Source organism: Cupressus sempervirens, chromosome 3 (genome assembly GCF_028749045.1).
Source record: "Cupressus sempervirens isolate cs-2001-9-10 chromosome 3, ASM2874904v1, whole genome shotgun sequence".
Lineage (NCBI taxonomy): Eukaryota > Viridiplantae > Streptophyta > Pinopsida > Cupressales > Cupressaceae > Cupressus > Cupressus sempervirens.
The window spans coordinates 875,149,658-875,176,275 of NC_143120.1; the positions used below are offsets into that span (position 1 = coordinate 875,149,658).

General features: G+C 36.7%; 1 protein-coding gene across 2 annotated transcripts; it reads left to right on the top strand.

Moving 5' to 3' along the window:
• LOC149569581 (BTB/POZ and MATH domain-containing protein 4-like) lies at positions 1–26,618 on the top strand. Of its 2 annotated transcripts, XM_089822261.1 has the most exons (5): positions 1–950; positions 1,733–2,078; positions 2,404–2,680; positions 26,011–26,119; positions 26,228–26,618. In XM_089822261.1, exons 1-4 carry the CDS (start codon positions 541–543, stop codon positions 26,085–26,087), a joined length of 1,110 nt encoding a protein of 369 aa, XP_089678387.1. In that variant the 5' UTR covers positions 1–540; the 3' UTR covers positions 26,088–26,119; positions 26,228–26,618. The 2 variants fall into 2 exon arrangements, with proteins under 2 accessions (XP_089678387.1, XP_089678386.1); XM_089822260.1 differs by lacking the exon at positions 26,011–26,119.

Consider the following 26,618-nt stretch of genomic DNA (forward strand, 5'->3'; position numbering starts at 1 on the left):
AGTCGAAAAGTTTCAGGGCATCCTTAAGTACGCTAGACGTTGTCACGGTTCTTGGTTTTTTTTTTGATCTTGCAGAAACCAAATCATCGCCGGGGTCCAGGTCGTCTCATTCTGCAATCAAAATTTGCCCATTTGTATATTCCCGTTCATTTTCAAATATGCCCTTTGTTTGACGGCATAAAAATACCTTTTCAGCTATCCTCAGATCACTAAATACTGCGTAAAATCGCCTTTGTTTCCTCTCGTATCCGTAAATCCTCTTTCAAATCTGACATCCATGGCATTCATAGATCCAGACTGGTTAATTTGATAGCTAGGGTTTTGAAATTATCCAACTTCGCTGCTTAATCGATTTTTAGGGTTTGAAGCTTTTTCCTACCGGGCTCCGCAAGTATTATCCATGGATTCTTTTTGAAATCTGAAATCCATGCATTTCGCGTCTTCGGTAGGATATGATTTGACAGCTAGGGTTTTGAATTCGCGGCTAACGGGTTTTAAATCGTCGACTAGGGTTTTAATATTTATTCTTTAGATGCTCAGATGAAGAGAACTTTCAGCGCTAGATTTGATGGAATGCCCGAGAGCATCGACGGTTCGCCGTCCAGCTCGAGGTCCGTGACGGAAACTGTCAATGGATCGCACAATTTTGTTATACAGGGTTATTCTCTGGCCAAGGGCATGGGCGTTGGACGGCACATTGCAAGCGAGACTTTTACCGTGGGAGGTTATCAGTGGGCGATTTATTTTTATCCCGATGGGAAGAATGCTGAAGATAATTCTCTTTATGTGTCAGTTTTCATTGCCTTGGCTAGCGAGGGAACTGATGTTCGTGCTCTTTTTGAATTGACGCTGGTTGATCAGAGTGGTAAGGGCAAGAATAAAGTTCACAGTCATTTTGATCGGGCTCTCGAGAGCGGGCCTTATACTTTGAAGTATCGGGGGAGCATGTGGTAAATATTAAACCTTGTCTTAATTGTTTGTGCTATTTTTTTTGTATGTTCTTGAAATCCTATTTTTAGAGTTCGCCGAATTATTGACTTTTAATCTAAAGCAGAGCTTAAAGTTGTCAGTGCTGCGAGTTGCCAGATCCTTCAATAGTTTCAAACTCATTTTAAAATTAGGTTTATAGCGTTCTGTCGAGTTTATTTCGGTTTCCACCCTTTTTCTATCTGTTTTGAAAGCCTAATTTAAGGAATTCATTCGAATTAACTTATTTTTTCTTATTCTATTTATTTTCTCATGTTTGTATAGAGTTTTAGTATTTTTTTTTGTATTGAAAACTAAATATTTTGAATTTGGCTGAAATTTGAGATTTTGTGTTAATCTGATATTAAACTGCCATTTTACGGGCTATCACTGAGAAAGCTCTCCCCGTAGTATCAAGTTCATTTCCTTATAAGTAACACCAATTTTAAGATTTAGCTGATCTCGAATTTACATTTCCTGTTTATTTGTTACCTTTGTTTGTTGTGGTACCTTGTTTGAAACAGAGTTAAAAAAAATTTCATGCAGAGCACTAGCGCTGATTTATTTTCCACTACTTCGAGTTGGTGGATTGATTGTTTAAACTTTTGACCAGCAAGTACACTAGCTCTTTAGGCGGAGTTGTGCATTTAGCTTCTTATTTTGTGTATTAATGTAGCCATCTACTTGTTGTAGGTTATGACTTTTTACGCTCAGCATTACAATAGTGATATTGTTTTATTAATTGTTCGTTTTTTTCCTTCCACAGGGGCTACAAACGGTTCTTTCGACGGGCTGTCCTGGAAACATCAGATTACCTCAAAGACGACTGTTTAAAAATAAATTGTACGGTGGGTGTTGTGGTTTCTGCCACAGAAGGACCTCGATTGCATTCTATATCTGTTCCTGAATCGGACTTAGGGATGCACTTTGGGGCACTCCTTGATAATCAAGAGGCCTCAGATGTGACTTTTAATGTAAGTGGGGAGAAATTTCATGCTCATAAACTTGTTTTGGCTGCACGTTCTCCAGTATTTAAAGCAAATTTTTTTGACTCTGCTGAGGAGGACAGCACTGATGTGGTTATTGAGGATATGGATCCAAAGGTGTTCAAGGTAATCAGTTTCTCTAACACTTTTTTCAATTTCTTTATTGGAAAATTTTAAGTGATTTCTATTGCTTTACAGTCCATATTTGAATGCATATAAATGGAAAATGGTAAGCTATCCAAGTTGTGATATAGACTTGTGGTGTGGGGCTGGTGTTGTATCTGGACACTATAGTGCATATTTTATAATGTAAAGGTGTCATATTGGGACATTATGTCCATATTCCATAATGTAACATGCTTTGAAGTTGTTGCAGTATTTCACTGTTACTAATTAGGATATTATTCATTTAGCTGACATGCCTTGCATTTGTATTTGTGACAAACTACAGGCCATGCTCCATTTTGTTTACAGAGATACTCTTCCTGATGAAGAACTTATATCACCTAATTCATCACCATCATCTTCAAAAATAGAGACATTGGCAGAACGCTTACTTGCTGCAGCACATACTTATGGCTTAAAAAGACTAAGGCTACTATGTGAATCAAAATTATGCAAAGACATATCTGTGAATACTGTTGCCTCCATTCTTGCACTGGCAGACAGCTACAATGCTGCTGAACTGAAAGCTGCGTGCCTTAAATTTGCAGCAGAAAATCTTGCAGGTTTGGGTTTCTTTCTTAACATTGATTGAAATTAAATGTATGATTATGATTTCGAATTCATTTCCTAAGTTGATTGGAATGTTAGGATGTAAGTACAAATGAAAATGAAAATATATTTGTCTTGAAGAATCCACTGCTTCTGTATTTAATTTAAAAAATTAGAATTTTCCCTGTACAACTTTTTTTTTGGATAGAGCACAGAGCCCCTGCAAGAAACAAAAACCTTTAATGTGCAGGAATCCAGCCCAAAATACCTTCTCCATTACACACCAAAGCCTTTAGAGCCTCCCCTAGACCATGACTACAACAGAAAAGCTCCAGTTTTAGAAAAGACAATTTATGCACCCGAGACCAGACCATGACCAAACAGCCCAAGCACTACATCCCCCCTCGTACCTCAATAACCTGTGTGTTTGCCACTTTCTTCATCTATGGGTACTGTTTTTTCCGAAGCAGACCTTGCCTTCTTTGCCACATCCACCTGGCTGGACAAAAATTCCCGTTGTGGAAGGAAAAGCTTTAAACACTTCCCAGCTATAAAGCACCGCTATTGAGAGCTTATCCCTATCCACACTATTGGGCCAACAAATAATTGGAGTCAATTCATAAACTTCCACCATACTTGGGCTTGCAATGCCCTCACAGACATGAAACTGAACACACACTACAGCCCATTTGAGTATCATCTGCAAACCATTCACCAAATCCGCCTTCACACTTGACTGCATAGCCCACCTGATCACCTCCACAGTCTCGGCCAATACCAAACCCCATCGCAGAACCATGGAAATTACATTCATATTCGTCTGCTACCTATGTTTGGCATAAACAAACTCCCCTCCAAGCAGTTCCAAGAATGCATTCGCAAATTCCTTATCCCTGAAATTGAACACATGCTTCAATTGTTGAACCAAAACTGGTCCAAGAGAAGCAGCTTGCAGCTCGGTAGAGTAACGTGAATGTGGCTTCCATCACCACTGTCTTAACCAGTAACAAACAAACATCATTGCAGTAAAAAGAACACATGCCATTCTTATAACAACCCTCAGAAACCCTCATTAACATTCCCTGAAACAATTGTTTTGGACACTGTCAGCGTTACCTTGTACCGATGATGTCACACCTTTGGTGGTAGATTTTTAAAAGCCTCCATCTGTACGTACCCTTCATTATTGGAGGATAACACCTATTCTGATGAGATGTTCTCATCCTATGCCCACCAAACATGTGTGACATGAAGCCTTTCAACTTTGGCTAACTCATCTTGTATAGCCCACACATACTTCTGAAGATGTCAAACTTGCACATTTTCGGTTATGATAAATTTATTAAGATGATAGAGTCAGCATTCCAGGTGTATTCTTGGCTTCCCCATACTTCTGTCCAACCTTACAGCATTAAGGGCCACAATAGGGTCAGTGATATTATTTGTACCATCGGGAACCTTCTTCTCCCTTTTAGAAGTCCTTCCCTCTATAGGACTTGGCCACCTTACCTCCTTCGAAATCTATGATCCAGGATTCAACCAACCCTGCCCACTAACAGGCCGGTTCTGCACAACTTCTAGGTTGTTAAGGTATGCTGGTATTTCTTGTAAACATAGACTAACTCATTTTTAAATAATGTAGTCTAACAAGACTCAGAAAACGGAACTAGAAAAGATTCTAATGCCTGTATATTTTCTGTCTTCACGCAATTACATCAATTAATTAGAAAATCTGCTTGATATAACTACTTCCTAGGTGCATCCAACAAGCTCATCTGACACCTTTTGAAGCTTCTAAACTCTCTTTAATATGCCATTTAAATGCTTGGTCTTGCACACACTGCCCTACCCTGCTTCTACTCTGCAACTGCAACACCGACTGTCTCTGAGGTTTTTTTGTCCTCGAGAACTTGCTATAGAAATGTTTTGGTTTTTTATTTTCAACAAATGCTCTAATTTGTAAACTGTAGCAGCTAATACACCCTCAGAAAATTGCAATAGCAGCTAGTTATCAAAAAGAATACAACAAATAATTTTTCATTTCAAAAATTACACTAAAATAACCTCTTCATAATTATGGAAGTTTATCAACATACCAGTTCATAGGCATATAGCCTTCCAACAATCACATGAATAAAAGTTAAATAAATCAAACCTCTCAATTACAAACATGGATTTATTTGGAATTTATCTCAAATTCAAGGGTCTGCCTTGTTAGTATACGCTGATTTTCTTAAGAATCTTTTCTGATCAACCATCTGATGTGGCAGCTTTTTAAAAGGGTTCTTCTTTCAATTTTTGGTTTTACGCTGTTTTCCTCTGGGTTGTGTTGTTCATTCTTATTTATTTGGTCTGATTGCTTTCAGCTGCGCATAGTCAGGCTTCTTGAGCCATCTTCTAGTCATTATGCCTGTTGTGGATGTTGTTTTTGTGGCAAATAATTCATTTTCTTGTTAGGAAGTGTCTAGCAATAATTCCTGGCTGCTGAGTGTTTACTGTAGCCCTGAGCACTGTAGCAATGTCACCATAGTGGATGGTGTTTTCATTTAATATTTGTTATTTTTTAGTGGGCAACAGTCATTTCTTCCACCTGCTGGACAACTAGGAAAATTAGACTTTTAGAGCTATTCTTGACTTTTTGGGTGGGTAGGATAGACCGATCATTATTTTATTTAGGTCCCTGTAGGGGGCATACTATTATCTTTCTATTCCTGTGCTATCTTGGACTGTTGCAAATATTTATTAGTTTTGTTAGCGGGTAGGATTCACCTGCTGTAGTCTCATTAAGGTTGCTGACGGGGTCTCCCAGGCTGTACTTTTATCAATTAATTCCTATGGCATGGGTTGATAAGTGCAGTAGGTTGTGTCCATATGTATTGGACAAGGATACATTGAGGAAATATTTAAAATACAAAACATGTGGAAAACTGGCACCTACCCCAGTGGGCGATCAGAAAGAATTAGATGAAAATAAAGCACAGCAAATTTTAAATTATTAAAATTGAGTGTCAGATTTAGGACAGTAATTTAGCCAGCCAATACACCTTTAGAAAATACTTCAAATAATTTTCCTTAATTATTAAGTGTTACGCATTCATAATTTTCATCGTGAAAATGGAGCCTTATCAACATATTAGCTCATCGAAGTCCAGTGTGGCGACAATTACAATACAAAAACTAAGATAAATTTAAAATTGAATAGGAATGCACATCAACCTGGACGGCAGTCCAATTTTGAGGGTTTGCCTCATACATGCACACAAAGTTTCTTCCGAATTGTTTCCCATCACTAAGGTGGGGTAGCAGTTTGCCAGTTTTGTTTTTTTCTTTCTTTTTTGAAAATTGGATCTTGTGTTATTCAGATACTAAAGAAGTTTAACATGGATGGGGGAAAACATAAAATAATTCCTCTTTAAAGAATAATGAAGCTAGCTGTAGGATGCAAGCAAAGTGCATACAATATTGAACATGCAGATAGTGAGGAGCCATATACATCTTGCAACTATTGAGACAAATTTAGGCCATGCCAATGTATTATGCTACATAAGATTTTGTAAGGCTATGCTATAAGAAAGCGAGAAGAATATCAAGGCAGATGAAAGTCAATATTATTGATCTTAACAGTTTAAATAGTAATAACCATGGTAACACGGGGATGTGTACCCTCAGAAAACCCCAACATCTCGTAGACGGGAGTGCATGAGGGAAGGGGAGAGGTTGTTCTGATGTCCTGGCGTCTCCTAAGGGGATAGGGGGACTGGAATAGGTCCCCCAACTCCTCTAGGGGATTGTTTAGTGTGCCCTGTCCAACCAAAAAATAAAGTTTGTTTTAAAAAATCATTTTTAATACTGTATTGGTCGTATTTAATATCATATCATGCTGCTCAATGTAATCATCTTTATGATTAATTACTCAATACTTTTGATATCTATGATTATTATTATTTAATATTTATATAATGGAAGTTAGTACTCTTCCATTTGCCAATTTGAGTATTTAAAATTTTAATATTTATTGTTCAATGTTCATTGTTCCACTTTCATGTTCAATGTTCAATGCAATTTACAAGTATTTAAATTTTAGTAAATTAGTAATTTACATCTTTACATCTTATATTGTTATACATCCTTCCGTAACAAGCATCTGAAGTGCCACATGTATAGTGTTCAGTATGTACACCTCTCTCTCCCCCTCTCGCCCCTTGTTGTCGTCTTGCCACCATTCCCTTGCCATCCTCAAATTGAGGCCCCTTTGTCTCCCTTGTCCAGAAAAACTTGCCCCCCCATCTTGACATCCCCTTGTTCATAGGGCAGTACAAATATGGGAATAACTATATCTGATTGATTGGCCACCTATTGTTTTTGGATGAGTATAGATGGTTGCATGAGAATATCAAAATGTAGAGAAACTTTGTTTCACAACATTTTAGGGTCAAGGGATGGTAGGGGACGTAATTCTAAGACTTTTCTTAAATGGCCAAAATTGGGGATGATAATATATGTACATATACATATACATATACATATACATATACATATACATATACACACACATACATGTATATATAGACCCACACAAATATATGTCTAAGTTGCCAATTCGGGTTTGAGAATGGGTTCGGGTATAATAATCTAGTTTGTGGATTCATGATTTTTTTTTCCCATTATGATTCGTATGGGTTTGTGTGCGTATACGTACATATATAAATATATATTCATTATATATACAAAAAAAGAGAGAAATATACGTAATTGTAAAACTAAATCATTTCATAGTATGATCATTGATTAGTGTCAAATGTGAAAGATAAACGTTATGATGAAAAATCTAAATACTTGATCATTGGTCTATGTTCTCGATTCAAAAGAAAATCATCAGATTGAATAATTGACTTACAAAATGAAAATTCAAAATATAGTTCATCAATGTTTGAAACTTGATTCAAAATTTATGAATCATGAAAGTATTCATCAATCCTCAAATGATTTTTTTTGAAAATCTAGACCAGTGGGGTCTTGAGTAGCTGCAAGTGGTAAATCATCATCATCATTAGAACCCAAATCGGTTCCACTAGCACTAGAGGGTGATCCATATCAAGTAAAATGGCTCTAGAAAGATCAGGTATGATCATATCCAACTCATTAGACTTGAGTGCTGCCCCCTTGTATTTTGAATCGTTACTTGCTAGGAGGCGCAAGTTGTCGTGAACAAACACGAAGTCTTATGCTTTTTTTGATTCCAGCTAATTATGCTTCACCAAGTGGATAAATGAGTATGTACTCCAACTCCACTTGACGATAGAGGAGCTTGTAACCTAGACAGAGCCAACAAAAAAAACAAGATAAATACAAGAGTGTCAAGTGTTAAATTTTATGATGCAAGCGGCCTTGGCAAATAATGGAAAAACATTTACAAACTTGTGATAGGATCTCAATTGCAAGAGGTTGGAGGTACAAACAATCTTGCCTATGAAGGTACAACCATGTAAGAGCATCCATTCTGCTTTGGTCATTCACAACAATAGGGTTTGTAAATTCTGTGCTAACATTTGTCCTTGCCATACCTGGGATATGCTAGGAGGTGCAAATGCGTGGTCATCTTGTGCCAGCGATGAAGAACAATTGCTTCTAGCTTTTTGTATAAGGCATTCTTAGGATCGTTATCTCTCCTTTTTATGATCTAGGATATAAAATGATGTTCATGTAAGTTATCTTGATGTAAGTGATGTTGATTTTTTAATTTAGACATCTCTTAGTGAACAAGGATAGAGGACTGTATAATAACTTACTATTCATTTTACTTTCTCTAACATGGTGTCCATGGCATCATAGATGTCTCTTAAGCATGGTTTATGAATGTCAGCAAATTGACGCATAAATGTGATAGGCTTGGCAAATTCTTAAACATAATCCACATGAGCCAAGCAATCATCATCTAAATTCACTGCCTTCACCTTTTGGGCCCTTGTTGTATTGGGTTGCTTCCAAATGTCCCATTCATTGCTAATAATCATTTGTGACAATGCCTCGTTTCCTCTCACAAACCGTTTAAGAATGATTGGGTGTGATACAAAGTGGGTTTAGCCACCTAAAAACATGTTAGTAGTAAGTTAATAACACTCTTAAAATATGTAAACAACACAAAATATTTTATTCAATTTCGTAAACATGACTTGATAGATGAAACTAAATAAATTGAAATTTAAAATTCACCTTCAATAATTTCAATTTGGAGAGTTTTGAAAATTGCTTCCAACATAGGGTGGTTTGTCACAAACATTTGAATCTCCTCACTATCATTATATATCTGCTTCACCCATTCTATTTGGGTGCCAATTGCTTGCATCACCGAATTTAGGGAGTGAACAACACAGGGTGTCAAAAAGATGTGATCATATCTAGCTTCTATCAAAGCACTTGCATATAGAGGCAACACCCAATTTTTCATCAGCAATATCTCTTAACTCATTTTGAAATGCCTTATCTAATGGCCCTATCTTGTGCGTGGTGATTTGTAGTTCTTCTATGTCATCATCCTTCCTAGAAAGCATAGGCAAGAAGAGATGTCTAGAGGTTGGTTGAATAGGTCATGTCATTGTTTTTTTTACTAGTATAACCACTTGTTTTCCTTTTCCAACTAATTTGTCAATATTTTTTTGTTCTCTTATGAATGTTGCTATTTGCCTAACTAGCAATCCCTTATTATCGAGCCCCTGACACATATTAATCCCTTTATCCCTAGGGGCGAAAATTGAATTTGGAGTCAAGAGTAGGAGCTTCTATATTGTGTGTTGCAAAAATTACATTTCCAAATAAATCCTTGCGTGCAACACATTGAGAATTTCTTGTAGTGTATCTCCATAAAGGAGACGCTTTATCAATTTTTAATTTTTTGAGATGCCTGCCCACCCACTGAGCTTTGATGACTCATTGTTGCAATCTATAACAAAAATAGAAAATAAAAACATACTTCAAAACTTCTACAAAACTTCTACAAAAACTTGAAACTATCTATCAAAAAACTAAAGAATATGGTTGTAAATGCATACCCTAAACACTCAAATCTGCTTTTTGAAAGGAATGTGCCGCTCTACAATCAATCTCCTTCTAATATAATCACCTCATTTCAAACTTGCAACATGGAGAAAACAAAACACAAGAGCAAATGAGAGTTGAAATGTGTTTGTGAACTTTATACAAGGGTCTTTTTTACGGTTTGCAGTCAATTATATATTTAAAAAAAACATCTTTATCAAGTTTGGCCCCACCTTTTTCAAGTTTTGCTCGCGAGTCCTTGGTGATCGGCACTGATTCATGTGGGATTCCCTTTGGTCCTTGTAGATTCTTGCATATGTTGTCCCGGATTTTGAAAATGCTAATCTAAAATGCTAACTATTGAAAGATGTTTCTATATAACACACCAAATACAATATATTATATATTTGAAGTTTGTACATAGCAACATTAACAATACATAGTAATCAAATATGCAGTACATCGTAAATATTGTTTATCATAAAGTTTAAAGATCATGATTACAATAATTGAATAACGAGAGTACCATGGCATGATATAATGAATCATGATCAATATCAAACTCAAAGTGACTACAAACTTAGAATTACGAAGCTCTACAAATGTGACAATTTCAATCTAAAGTCAACAACACATCAAAATGACAATATGTATCAGCGGGAGGCCTCTAATGACTAACCATCCCCAATGCCAAAGTCCTCATCACTAGAATTGCTGGGCTTAATATCTTGGGTCTCCTCATCCAAAGTTGTCAAAGGAAGGCCAACTAGACCTACATCAGCTTCTGCGACCTCATCCTTATCAACTTGAGTTGGATCCTCTGGCTCTACATCCCATCAGGCTGTTGGGCTCTCTTTGTACTCATGTGTCTTGCGATCTTTGATACGCAAGGCACTATGTACAGAAACTAGCTTCTTCGTTGTCTTAGAGGTAAGTCTGTTCATCTTAAGAGAGTGTATAACGTTGTATGTAGACCAGTTCCTTTTTGAAGTCGAGGAACTAGAAACTTGAAATAGCAAGACAATGGTCATTGTGGGATTCAAAAAATTAGAAAGCTTGAATAGGTTATAAAGATGAGGAACTACAATCCTAAGAAAGGAATTAGGTGGCTAGTTTGGTAATCTTTGCCCTTTATAAGCCATGGCATTTTCACCACAATATGGGATGCTTTTGTACCATAGTTCTAAGATCCATTTTGGCCAAATTTGAGCATCCTGGAACATAATAAGGGATGCTTTTGTACCATAGTTCTAAGATCCATTTTGGCCAAATTTGAGCATCCTGAAACATAGTAAGTTTTAACATAATGTCTCCTAAACATACCCGAGTAAAATTATTAATTAAATAAAAATTTCAATTTATAATGTTACTAATCTGAAATCCTTGGATACTAATAGTAATGAATATCAAATTAACAATTTGAATTACCTATATGAGTGGCAATTTTTGTCCATTTTGCATGAATCTGGGTAGTAGTCTCATCATTAAACATCTTCACAATGCATTGGAAGAACCCGACCTTTACCTCATCATCCGAAAGTGGTGCAACTCTACTAGGCCCTAGGAAGAACCCGACCTTCACCTCGTCATCTTGAAGTGGTGCAACTCTATCAGGCCTAGGAAGAACCAAACCTTCACCTCATCATCCTGAATGGTGTAACTCTTCTAGGCCTTGGAATGTACCACTTAGGATTCAATGCATAGGCAGCCATGTAAAACAACCTTCATTTGGCCAAGCATGAAATCGATGCACTTGTAAAGCTCTCCAAGAGTAGGTGAATCACCATCATCATATCTGATGACCTAAAAAATTGGAGAAATAATCAAGACTATATATCTTGCATCACCCCAAAATTGGTCACTCTTCATTGTCTCCTCCACCTTCCCCTGCTCTATTTTGGACTCAACCCACTGATTCTATTTCTATGTTATAAGTTGTAGTGGCTCCTGCATCTTAACCATTCTCTATAAGAGAATGTAATATGAGGCATACCTAGTCTCAACTAATTTCAGGAACTCCTCCTTTGGAAAGCCCCTGAAGAGCTTATGCGAAGTATGATAATTGTAGAGAAACATTTGGACCTCTTTACCATCATTAACCATTTGTCTAATCTAGTTGATCTCTCCTATGTCTTTGAGTGCATTATTAATGGCATGCACACAACATGGAGTCCACCAAATATGTCTATAGGCTACCCCGATAAGCTACATGTGTAACATTTGTATCCACTTGGACCACAAAATGTGGTCCAACCTCCTCAATGGCCTCCCTAAGGATGTGCAACTGAAAATCAGTGTCTTTATGTTGCCATGAACAATTAGTTGCCTTCAGAAAGTGTGGACCCTCAACACATGTGACCATGATGTTGATGAGTGGAGGATGTCTAATTTCCAGCCACCCATCCATAATAATGCTGCAACTTGACTCCATCCAACATGCCTTCATCATCTCCATCAAAACCCCAACCTTCTTATACTGCCTATCTAAGACTGTGGTTCTCAACTTGTGCTCACTAGGTGGCACAAATGTTGGCCCTCTGGCCCTTGTCACCATGGACATCATCCTCTTATAGTAGGCAGATCGAGTAACATGTAATGGGATGCCATTGGCAAATAAGAACTCACTAATGGCATCCTCTACCCGCTCCTTTACTTCCACATTAAACAAATCAGCAATGGGGTTCTTTGAGCGAACTTCCTGTCTTCCTTTTCGGCTTGCTGCTGTCCCCTTTGGAACTATGAATGGATTAAGGAATTGAAAAGGATTCTGAATATCCCATCTCTCTAATGCAAGATACATGTAGAAGTACCGCGCTGCCCCCATAACTGCTGAATAGCCTGAAATGTTGCCTACCAGCCTAAGATCTAGGCAATGGAACTGCAGTATCATCAGGAATGCATCACAATTTGTTTATTCCAATTCTGTAGCATGTTCAAGGAACTTGCAAGGACACACTATATCCAGTCCAAAAGAGGTGGTGTGAAAATAACTCTTGTAATGCTGACATATCATTCTGGACCACAAAAAGTGCATTTCCGTTTACGAGTACTGCGACTAGTAGCTGAAGGAATTGACACTCTGATAGCAAATTGTTTTAGAGGGGATTTGGGATCAAAAGGACCCTAGCAAATGGTACCAAAGTATTAGATGGGCAATCAATAGAAGCTGTTCTTGCTGCAACATAAGGAGGTTCGGATTCTTCCTCCGGTTCAGCCTCATGCTCAGGATCATACTTTGATAAACTAGCACTTTGATTTTCCTCATCCACATCCATGTCTTGTGCACTTTGACTTGAGACCATTTATACACCGCATTTCACAAAAACACAGATAGTTAATTAGTAAATTGAAAAGAAAAATAACTACTTTTAGCCTAGTTTAGAAATTAAAAAATAAATGAAAAATTAAATACTTTCAGCCTAGTTTAGAAATTTTTTAAAAAATGAAAAACTAAGTACTTTCAGCACAAGTTAAAAAGTTAAAAGTTAAAACTTAATAACCAAAAAACCTATTTAATATTTTCATTTTGATTTTCTGCATAATGCCATAATCATTATGCATTCAAAACTGAAATTTCAACAAAAAAAAAACCAATGCATTCTAAACTTCTAATGACAAATTTGATCTTGTAGTTGTTGAAAAAATGGCAACAAAATAAAATGCAAAATGTTTAAAAAAAAAAAAAAAACCCTACCTTCTGCTTGCTGAAATCACTTGCAAGATTGAATCTTCTTGCCCCCCTTCCTTGAAGAGATCTTGCAAGCGCTTGCAAAGTCACTCTTCAAGCTCTCTCAAACACTTCTTCTCACTTTACGCTTAGCTGTTGCAAAAATGGAAATGTCAAATGTGAATTCCAAATGTAAGTATGAAAGTCTTTTGAAGACTTATAAGGCCTTATATGGGATCCATGTAGGTTAGGGTTGAATTAGAAACAAATAAAATAGAAACATATTATATAAAGTTTTTGCTTTTTTGGCTCTCACAGCTAGCCGCACCTTGTCACGTCTCGGGTGTGGTCGAGGGACAACTGGGCAATCCTTGAGTATTGTCCTCCCACACCCCAGTAGTATCATACAAGGATAGGGACAGGTGCGGCGGTGGGGTGGCAATGCCGAGGTGGTTGCGGGGGTGCTTGGGTGTGGCCAAGTACTTGTCCCAAGCCATGAACCGGGTGTGTGTCCCTGTGTTAGACTAGTATACTATGAATCATCGTTTAAGTTCATGTGCTGAATGCTTTGCTTTCTTATTTTCTATTTCTATTATGAAATGATACTTTAATATATTATATAACATACCAAATATAGTTGAATATAGAAAATTGAAATGTGATTCACGAATCATAAGTTCAAACTTAAAACTTGAAACTTCATAGCCATTACCAATGACTATTGAACTTGGTAAAATTAAAATACTATAACTTAGAAATATAATAATCATGATGATAAATGAAAAATATAAACCACACATAGTACCATGCATGATGTAACTCAACTATTGACTATTAATTTATCAGATGACAAAGATGCAAGATTCAAAATTCATTGTTCAAATATGAATATCATATAGCATAAAGATGGTCATGATGACAATGAGCTGAGTAGCATGAAACAGTGAAATGAAATAATGTATAATAGCCATATCAAAGTGAGTACAATCAACAAAATGGCAAAATGTCAATAATGAGAATGGAATCATCCCAAGTGCTCTCTAATCATTCCCTATACCAAAGTCCTCATCACTAGAACTACTAGACTTCTCATGGGTAAGATCTTGTTCCTCCAAAGGAACACCAACTAGCCCTACATTGGCTTCGGCTGCATCGTCATCCTCATCAATCTGAGCTTGATCCTTTGGCTCCACATCCCACCGTGCTATTGGGCTCTCCTTGTACTTGCGTGTCTTGTGATCTTTGAGCCGTAGTAAACCATGTACAACAACAAACTTCTCCTCTCTCTTAAAGGTAAGTTTGTTCCTCTTACGAGAGTGGATGAAGCTATAGGTGGACCAATTCCTCTCTGCAGTTGAGGTATTAGAAACCTAAGATAACAAAGTTGAAAGTTACATCTTACAAACAAATGTTCATACAATTTGTAACAAATGATAAATGATAAATCAGTGAAGCAAAACTCTTAAAGTTAAAACTATAAAGGGGTGAAATTACAAACTTGAGAAAGCAATTAGAGGGCTCGTGAGGTGACCTTTGACTTTTGTGATCCATGACATTTCCACCACAAAACGAGTTTCTTTTGTGCCATAGTTTTGAGATCCACCTTCGCAATATCTGAGAATCCTACAAGTTACAAGTTTACAACATAATATTAAAATAAATTAAATAAAGTTGTAAGTAACAATTGAAAGAACTTATAATTATAAAGAGTTTAGATCGCTGAATCAAGATTTAAGGTTTATGTGAAAGACTAGCAAATTTAGACCACTCATTGCAAATCTCACTAGCAGTCTCAGTATCATACATCCTGGCAATGCATTGAAAGAACCCATGGTGATTCATATTGTACTCTCGAAAGGGATGTCACAAGTTCAAATCCCACTGGGGGGTAGGGTATGTACGTCTTGTTCGTAGTGCAGTTAGGTACCTCTCGCAAGGAGTATGAGGTAGTCCCATACATTGTCACCATATGTTAACCCATACACCTATGGCTAGTGTCGTGGACTATAAAACAGACTTTCCTTTCCTTTTCACCTCATCATCTTGAAGTGGTGTGACTCTACTAGGCCTAGGTATGTACTACTTCGGGTTCAATGCATAGGAGCCATGTGCAAAGGAGTGTTTAGCTTCTCCCACCTGCGGTGAATGATAGGCTCAATGTGCTCCGTATAGAATGCTAGAGTGGGGTCTGTCACGCACAACCACCCTCATTTGCCCAAGCATGGAATCAATGCACTCATAAACCTCTCATAGGCCAGGTGAATCTGTATCTCCATATCTAATCACCTGAAGCACTGGAGTAGTGACAGAGATTGTGTAATTTGTGTCACTCTAAAACTGATCACTCTTCACTTTCTCCTTTACCCTCTTACCTTGCTTTGTGTTGGACTCAGGCCATCGATTCTAGCCTTGTGTCATAACCATGAGTTGCAATGGCTCTTGCAACTCAATCATTCTCTCCAAGAGTATAATATGATGCATACTTGGTCTCAACTAGGTTCAGGTTTTGCTTCTTTGCGAAGCTCTGAAAAGTGCATGTGATGTATGGTGATTGCAAATAAACATCTGCACCTCTCTCCCATCATTAACCACCTGTCTAATCCAATCAATGGCTCCCTTAAGCAGATGAAATTGAAAATCATCATCTTTACGATGCCCTGAACAATCAAGTGCTTTCAAAAAGTATTGGCCCTCGATGCATGTAGCCATAATGTTGGTGAGTGGACAATGCCTAATGTCCATCCACCTATCCATGGTAATTTTGTAGCCTGAATCCATCCAACATGCCTTCATCTTCTCCATCAAGATCCCAATCTTGTCATAGGCTTTGTCCAACACCATGGTCCTCAACTTGTGGTCACCTGGTGGCACATATGATGGCTCTCCCTCTTTCATTGCCATGGACATCATCCTCACAAAATAGGGAGATCGAGCCACATGTGTAGGGATTCCATTGGAAAAGAAGAAATCACCAACAACATCATCTAACCACTCCCTTGCGTGCATGTTAAATAAATGAGCAATGGGGTTACTACCACTACGACTTGTAGATGCTTTCCGTTTCCCCATACTGCTATCCCTTGCTGAACCATGTGTAGGTGAGAAAAAGGATGGTGTAGGTGACATAGGATGCAGCCTAAATCCATCCAACATGCCTTCATCTTCTCCATCAAGATCCCAACCTTGTCATAGGCTTTGTCCAACACCATGGTCCTCAACTTGTGGTCACCTGGTGGCACATATGATGGCTCTCCCTCTTTCACTGCCATGGACATCATCCTCACAAAATAGGGAGATCGAGCCACATGTGTAGGGATTCCATTGGAAAAGAAAAAATCACCAACAACATCATCTAACCACTCCCTTGCGTGCATGTTAAATAAATGAGCAATGGGGTTACTACCACTCCGACTTGTAGACGCTTTCCGTTTCCCCATACTGCTATCCCTTGCTGAACCATGTGTAGGTGAGAAAAAGGATGGTGTAGGTGACATATGATGCAAGATACGAGTGGATGTATCTTGCTGCCCCTGTAACTTTTGCATACTTCATACTTGTTGCCTAGCAGCCAAAGATCTAGGCATTGGGACTTCAATATCATCAGAAATGCCCCAAAGTTTGTTCACTTCAATCTTGTATTTCACATTCTCAGGATTTGCCAAGAATATGCACGAGGTCTCAACATAACCAGTCCAAAAAAGGTCTGCATTAACTCTTGTAATGCTGCCAAACCATTCTGTGGCACATATATTACACTTACATTTATGTGTGTCACAACATGTAGGTTTAGAGCGTGTAATTTTCATAGCAAACTGTTTAGAGTGCACTTTGGATCATAAGGATGACCCCTAGCAAACTGTGCCAAAATTTGTGAAGGGCAATCGATAGAAGGCACCCTTGTGCAACATAAGGAGGCTCTTTCTCAAATCGAGTATCTACATTAGCCCCATGATCAGTTTCCTCAGGCTCAAGCTCATAATCAAATGCACTTCCCTCATTAATTTCCATGTCTTTTGCACTTTGATTGGATCTAGATGCCATTTATAAAACTGCCTTTCACAAAATAATTTTATAAAAATGATTATGAATCATGATACATATCAGCCCAAGTAATTAATAAGTATTTAAAAAACATTATAACAAACTAGTGTCAGCCTATTTAAAATTTTACTATTTAGAAATATTAAAAAAAAGGGAAGCTAAATACGTTTCAGCCTATTACAATAACAAAAAATTAATTTAAATAATAAAAATCATAGAACTATCAACTATCTACCATCATCAAGATTCAAGAATGAAATATTCAAAAATTCAAAGCTGAAAGTAAATTATAAATTGATTTCTAAAACAAAAACGATGTTCCAAAAAAAAAAAAAAAAAAAAATACTACCTTGGAAGTTGATGAGACACTTGCCAAATCGTATCTTCTTGCTCCTCTTGCTCCTTTTGATCTTGCAATCTTTTGCAAAATCACCCACTAAGCTCTCACAAACTCCTCCAACCTCTTTTGTTCACTTTGCTCCTTGCTGCTCCAAAACAATGAACTGAAAATGTAAAATGGAAATGAGGTGTATTGGCCTTATTAAACCTTGAAATAGACCATATGGGACCCACAACTAATTAGGGTTCCCTTGCATAAAAGAACAAATGGCAAAAGGTTAATTGTTTTTTGGCTTTTTAGTCAATGGGCCGGGCACACCTCTGCACTTGGGATGCACCCGCATCCCCACGTCCCACTTGGGTGCTCATGCGTTTGTTTTTTCAGCCAGTGGGGGGGTACTAGGGTGCATCGGGGACATAGGCGCACTTGGTGCTTCATGGTTTTGACTCGGGTGCGCGCACCCAGGTTACACTGGTTTTACATGCCTTATAACATAGGTTTCCGGGGACGGACTTCATCTATTACATGGCTATTTAACACATCTAGGACATTTTATTCTTTCTATTTCTTATTCCTATGCAAAATCACAAGGGTTGCCCATGGATTTTATGGGAAGGTTTTCATTTGTTTGCAGCCATGTTCTTACATCTCAAGTTTTATGAATCAATGCAGTCATGGACAGTTGTTACTTTACAATGAAAATTGAATTTGACACCTTTTTTTCTGGCTTCAATAAACTAGATTTCCAACATTTCATAGAAGAGATGTGGATTTTTGTTTTTCTTCGAAAAATTGGACTTTGCCAGTGTAGTTTCTCTTAATGACACACTGAATGACACATCTTATATTAATTTGATATTATTATTTTTTGTTTGTAGCCCAACTAAAATGTATCTGGATATAACTAAAATAATGTTTATGTATATTTCAAGTACAATGTCATCATATCGATTTGCAGGAAGAAGAAAAATATATAGCAATTTATTGTTGTTAATCACTGTTGTGTGGCTTTTGAGAATCAGTCTGCTCTGCCACTCAAACCTTGAAACACTATTCTTCCTTGTGGCACCCCTGTACATTTGTAAGCTGCTTCTTTTTTTCCAATAAGATTGTTAATATGTTGCAACTTTATAAAAGGGTTCTCCAAGTAAAATGCATCTTATTTTATCTGCAGTGGTGATTTGCTATTGCAAAAGATAATTCACCTCACCTATAGCAAGTAATAGTTTTTAAGTATGACAATATCTGACCTTGAATCTCTTCTCAAATGTCTAGTTGGATTCCATTGTTCATTGCATTTGATGTAATGATGTCGGTCCAGAGAAAGAATGATGAATAAATTTATAATTATCCAAGACAACCCGTCAAATGACGAGTTGTTAATGCTTGTCTGACTTGTTAATGCAAGTGAATAGCTTACATTTTGAACATTACAAACATCATGTTTAAGAGCCAAGAATCAAAATCGTCCTTCCAGAGGCATTGACTATGTTTGATTTTTAATTTTTTAAAATCTTTTTACTTAGCTTGGAGGGTGACTATACAAAAGTGGGTTATACTTAAAAATTATCAGTATCTTACTATCTAGTTGATCATTTGTGCTCTCTGCAAATTAATGTAATTAGCTATATGAACATAAATGAAAGAATTATATTGCATTTTCGTGGACTAAACCCTTCCTTAAAAAGCAGAGCAGCTTGTTTATCGCTGTTTTTTTGAAATTCTCGTTGTTTTTTGCATTTTTATCGCAACTTTTTTGGCGGCTATGACATATACTGCTAAGTTTTTGACATCACTTTGGATTAATGTTCCAACCACTGTCTAGTACAGTGATTTGTTTCATGGGTGCCAACCAGTTGAAATTGATGTTCACTCAGATTCAGCTCATTGCACATGTTTAAATTGCAAAGTTCGGGAAAATTGATATGCATTTAAAGCCTAAATATCATTGGGCTATGCATTATTGGATATGCTAGCTCATATTATTGATTTTGCAAAGGGTTGGCTTTATAAGTTAATATGTGTTTGAATTGGAATTTTCTTGCAATTGGAATTGCCAGGCATTTGTAGCTTGTGACTGGCTAGATCTTGTTGCCCTTAAGACTATTTTAGTGGCCGACAAATCTTGCTCTGACTTTGTTTTGGTCAAGCTTTTAGTAGGATGAGTTTTTATAGTATGTTGCTGCTCGGACAATTCTTCTCTAGCTTGTGACATTTCAGTTTGAATCAGAAATTAATATTAATCAGAAAAGCCAAATGGGTTATGTTAAGGAAATTGTGCAATGTTTGCATTATGTACTACTTCTGATGGCCATATGGTTAGATCATTAGTAACCCTTCACTTTAGCTGTATGGATTTTGTTGATACAATATTTGATTTACCTCCCTGAGGTTCAACCAAGTCCAATAACAAGAAGTGCAACTAAAAATTTTTCTTTATGGAAGAGTTGACAATGAAATGCCAAAACAATTGAATAAATAGGTGAAGAATTCTAGAGTTTCATATAAATTGGCAAATTGGAACCATATTCAAGTGGGTAGTACAACAGTAGCAACATGGTTCGATGCAAAATCTTATTGCTTTTTAGACCAGAAAAATGGGCAGTACATGTGTGTTAAAGAGGTTAATGTTTTGAAAGTCATTTGTATATGTTCATATTTTGTCAATAGTTTGCTTGCAAGTATATGATCTATTTCCTGTCAAAAAGGGGGCTAAAATTGTATATGTTGATGTAGAGGATCAAGGGCAAGGTTGAAGAGTATTGCTTGCTGTGATTAGGATTTCATTTTGAGATTTGTAAAAAGTGAGGCTCTATGAATCCAACATTGTCTCTTTATTTTAAGTATGGCGCATCTCTCTCCTCTGCACTTCATATTCACACAAAAAGTGTGGTGCCATCTCTAGTCCTGTAGTTTTTTTTAAAGGCTCCAAGCATGTGAATTGAGAAGTATTTTTTGGTTTTGATTACAAGCTTGTGGAATCGTCTTTGTCTTGTTCACGAACCCAGTGTAGCTACTGTAAATGATAGCTATACAAGTTTACCCTGTGGCCTGGGATCATATACAGTATATTGACTAAAATTGGATCATATACCTTTTCGTGGAGATGTTATGGTAGTTTAGTTGTTTATGGAGTCAAATAACTTCGTGTTATTCTTTTATCTTAGGTTATGTTTCCATTGTCCAATCATTTGTTTTTGTTGAATTTCTTTTTTTCTTGGTTTTCCCACATATAACATTTTGTTATGTACTTTCTCATTTACCTTAGGTTGGTTTTCCAATCATTGAACTTTTATTGGTTCTTTTCTGTCTTGTCTAAAGTGAGGTATTTGTCTTTATCTCCCTTTTTCTCCATTTTTTTATCATCTTTTTTTTGATGAATGAGCTCTACCATGGGGGCAACACCTATTGTATTAAGAGATCAGAAAGCAAATACATTGTTGTTGGAGTACGAGGCTCATTTACACAGCACTGTGAGATCTGATAAATAAACATACGTCTGTGACTTGAGGAAATGTCCTATTGGGGCAGAGGAAGTTAGAATCCCATGGTTACTGATGTATCCTTTAAGACCCTTTCCAAGAAGAGATGCAGGACCCGTGCAGGAGCCATCATCAACTATATTGCACATGTAACAGAGATGCCTGCAGATATATCAAGAAGCACCCTTTTCTATGATTGGTATCTTGATATTTACTGCAACCTTCATTTCAGACTTCACTTGTATACACGTCAGAATTTGAGCTAAGTAGCTGTCCATATAGCTGACCCAATTTGGTCAAAGAAGTCAAACACATGCACCAATCATAGAAAAGGCCAACCTCACCTTTTCATGGATAAAAAACATTCATGACTACTTTTCTTAGCTCACTCTCCTTAAACATTGAATGGCTTCCATATTTGTGCAGCCATGCCCTTCGACAGTCACTTACAACCATGAAAGACTCATTGCATGCCATTTTGCTTTGGCAGTTATGAGCAAGAACATTTACAACCATATCTGAGTATATATAACAGAATGACCTTGACTCAAGAGAGCCAACTTTATGGGTGTTTTCATGTTTTTAAATCAGTACTTTATCTTACAATGGTTTTTCCTGTTTGGGCTATGAAAAACATTTGAAGTTTCTTGGTATATAAATTTTTGGCTTCAGATAAAGATTTCTGAAATGTTTTAATTGGTACCAATTTACAAGATGTGTTCTGTTTGAGTTATTACAGAATTTTGTTAGCCTTTGAACATCTGTCTTATGGATATCTAAGTGAGTTCCCTTGTAAACAGTTGTAAAAACCCTCACTGTTTTTTCACAGTTTTTCTGAGTTTTGTAAAACTGAAATAACAGTGGCTTACTTAGAATAGGTGCATAGAAATTGATAACATTAACTAAAACCCATCCATCCACCTATGCACGTATGCACGCTGCACTGACACATACATATATTTCAGCTACTAGATATACTTAGAACAGTTAATAATTAATTTTAAATACAGATTTCGAAACGCCACTTGCAGAACCAAGTATTCATGCCCAAGGAACAGTTTGGCCTGCGGCGACTTGAAGAGATAAAAAACAACAGCAAGGGATGTTATAAACTGCTTGTATAGAATACCGTGGCTTTTAATGAAGTCCACAATGAGATTTGTACGGTTGCCTTGGTACAACATAAAGCATTTAAAATATTTAATGGCAAATGTGAAATACCAACCCACAGAGAGCACCAACATTGAAATATGAAATTCAAGGATACTAAAATTTGGATGAAATTAGGCAAGTGTAAAAATTCAGAAAGAATTGTAATTATAGTTTGACATTGCTAAATAATTTAACTAAACAATTCATTATTATGTCAAAATAAATAATTTTATTATAAATAATAGTAATATAGTAAATATCATAAAATTTGGATGGAGTTTGGAAAGGGTAAAAATTTGCTGAAATTCAAACAACAAAACTTGTGTATTTGCAGCAGCAGATGTCTCAAAGAATGTAGGCTTGCAGCAGGCCAAAAACAACAGTATTCTTTACCCCTTTTTTCTTTAGTTTTTTTATCAACTTAACTCATAACACCCAGCCTCATCTGATTAATACCACCATATGCAGCAAACTTAAAACCAAATAAATTAATCAGCATTACGCACAAAGATCCCTTCACACTTCCGTGCCAACCAGAGCTAACACTGCAGTCAGCTTCTTAAAAAACATACAGCTCATCTATATACATTGTCTGTATCTTAAGATGATTTAAAAAACCAGACTATATATTTCCTTTTACATAATACACTTAGTGCACAACATTATCTCATAGCATTCAATGTTTTCCAAAATAATATATTTTCTAAAATCTGAAATGGCACACACAACTGAAAAATAGTGTGCGCTCAAGTCAGAAAAACTTTCAGTGCTACCTGTATTCAAATGTTCACCCACCAACAGCAGTTTGAATCACCAGTTTTGAATTAAATTGCCAACTCGCACCATAATGCCCAGCATGATTCATCGAATGTCTTACTAATGTAGCTACTGAAGTGTAAGAAACACTACATCCAACTCTTTTTAAAAATATGACGTTTCATCATATTTGAAGAAAAGTTCACCATATTTAAAAAAAGTAAGGCTGTTTACATCTCACATATTTGCAGTCTTCCAAAAGCACAGGCCTATTTTAGCATGCCCAGCTCATTCTGTTTGTTTCAATTTCAAACTAAGAGGCTAAGTCTCATTTCCTCAGTACATGCCATTTACAAATTTAAGTAATGAGAACAAATAATTTCTGAAGCCGTACTTATACAAGCAAGGAGAAAACGTGTTGAATGTGGTCAAGTACCCCATGCCAAAATATAGCTATATCTGCTTCATAGTGAATGTAGTATTAAAAATGAAGAACCCCAACAAATAAAAAATTATTTGCTTCAATTCTGAAAACATGTGAGACATAAAATCTGATGTGGCAAATAATTCTCATGACACACAAGCAAGCAGTGCAAGCAGGTCACTCGAGCAGCGAAATCCAATTTTTAAACACTTCGAGGAAACCTTTAAAATGCATATGACCTTGTTATCAACCTTTGACATGAATGACAACATATTCACATTTTGTTCTAGATGAGCCATAAATGGTGCGCCTCATCCTTGAGTAGACGTCCTCTATCTCCTTCACATCACCTGCCACCTCCTCCTCTCTGCCCTCCATTGGGTTCAAACCTTTGTGGCAACTGTTAACAATGCTACTTTTTCACCGCTATATTGCAGGACCAACCCCAAAAAATCTGATATCTTCAAGTTTCGTTGTTAGAATAGCATCAGTGTATGGCAAAAAATCTAAATAAGGTACATAGAATGGTGGAAATGAGTTCATCACAACTAGATTGACCTGGGTATTTACAAAAATGGAAGTACGAGATTGCTAGTTCCATGGAATTTATTTAAATTCCCTAGTAATTGTAATCAGTACAGAACTATATTTAGAAGGTGTAATGGCTGGCTGTTTTAAATATTATATGATTTAACTAAAGTTTGTAATAAAGGGGGCAACAATCCATTGAAGGACAATGTGTGATGAGCAGAAATTGGACAGCACACCACTGGATTGACATTTATTGATGACCTTAACAAAGTAGGCTGTGAAAAGTGTGGAAACTTGTTTCTTAAGGTGTTATGACCTTTCTTATAGGATATACATTGCAACTGAATGCTTAATATAGGTTAAGCCTGTAAAAATCGTGGCACAGTAACTGTAGAGTCGTAAGTAAAGCAGATTCAAGAACTGAAAAGCAGACAGTTGAAGAGATGCAACAAAGAGAAGACGAGTAACTCTCCTTACAACCTAGCAGAAAATGAAGCAATTATTGTTTATTCATTCAGTAAGGTGTGTCTGTCTTGTGATTTTTCATCAAACAATGGACAAATGGCAAAAATTCTGGTTCCAGGGCACTAGAAATGGTGTACAATTGTTGGTAACTTTATACCAGTATAGGTTGTCTTCAAATGGTATTTTGTGCCAACGCTAAAATTAAATTTGAAGATAGACGTAGCAACTTTACAGTTTATACATCTGTAACAAATAACAGCCCTCTTGCAAATGTTGGTACATGCCTGTCAATGGCAAAAAGGAAACAGAGTAGATAATGCGTAAATGCTTTGTACTGATAATGGGCAAGACCTAAGGTACTGCAGTCTGCATGTCATTGCCGCCAGGCAAAAGGGGAATGAAACGGCCAGGGTAGGCAAGAGATGAGAACAGAGATTTAAAAACCTATGTTGGAAAACTATTAAACCCTCCAACGAAAAAGAATTATTTGAAGTGTCAGGAGGACAAACAGCACATACCATTCAGAGAAATAAGACGTCTCATCAAATTGTACCTTTGTTTGGTCACATGTTGAATTGGTTTCTTTACTCAATTTGTTACTGAAATAAAGCAGTGTTACCTGGAGAATGGAGATGTGTCCCCAGTATTTTTTCAGCTCGTCCTCGTCTTGGAAACATCCTGGAGACTTTGACTTTGACTTCTAAAACAATTTTGACTTCTACTCTCATATTAACACAAAATATCAATTGTGCTAATTCTTATATTTCAAGGTTCTATTATGTATAGCCATCGCCTAGGTGTTCCCAAAATCGACAAAAAGAATTGCCTTGCTGGAAACTCATTCCCCCGCCCCTGCCGTATCTGTCCCACAAACCTGGGGCAGCACTGAAATTAAGTTGGAAGGAAGCCTATCATGGAGCCTAACAGTTTTAAGTACATCTTATGACCAAAATCCTTGGAGAAATCTAAGGGAGTGTACTTTAAGTTACTGTCTTACAGTTCTGTTTGATTGAAGAAAATACAAATTAATTTTTTTTATAGCATATATAACAATTTATAAAACAAAAGGCAAAAAATAGAACTAATAGCATAATAGATCTAATATTTATCTAATTCTTCTGCACGTTTCTTTGTGTCAATTTGGATGAATCCTCTCTATCCTTCTTATAATTCTTATCTACTTCTGCACATATTAACGAGAGTGTGGCAGACTGCAAAGGAACTATTACCTTGTGTCTACCTACTTCTCTGGTGATTGCTTTTGCTCGACATATTCTTCTGTTATGTTGAATGATATTCATATTAAATTTGCTCTTGCTATTACAGGAAATTTTATTAAATCTTTATGAATACTAGTCTCATATGGCAAATTTGCTTAGTTAAGTTTTACTATTTCTTATTTTCATGCCCTCAAAGGTCAGAAAATAAGAAAGAATGCATTTTAATTACAGAGCCTGGGAATGATTTGAGTAGTGCAAGATTAAATGCACTTTCAACACATCTGCCTTTAATGGAGCTTTCTTGTTGAGTAAATGAACAATCTGGATATTCAGCTGAATGGCAAGTCAAGAGTCATCCCATCCTACATGTCTTCATGAATTTGTTATCTTAAGGAATCATACATTTTGTGTTATTTTTAATGTGCAATCCTTTTCCTATGTGATTCAGGTGTCATGCGTTCAAAGGGCTTTGAGTATCTAAAGGAAAAGTGCCCTTCACTTCAGTCTGAGCTTCTAAAAACAGTTGCAGGCTTTGAGGATGATTCAACTTCAAGTAGTGGAGGAAAGAGTAGGAGTGTGTGGGCACAACTTTCTGATGGTACTGATATTAATGGCAGGAGAGTAAGATCAAGAATATAGCATTGAAAATTTTGATTGGCACAAGGAATCCTCCTGTAAGAATAATTAACTTCAGACATTAACTAATACTGACTTTCTTTGGTTGTGTGCTTGTGCATATTGAGATGCCTATATACTGATTATGTGAAATTCAATGTGGGAGTCATTGTAGCCATGTTTCATTTTATGAAAAATACATCTCTGTATGTGCATTAATGTAA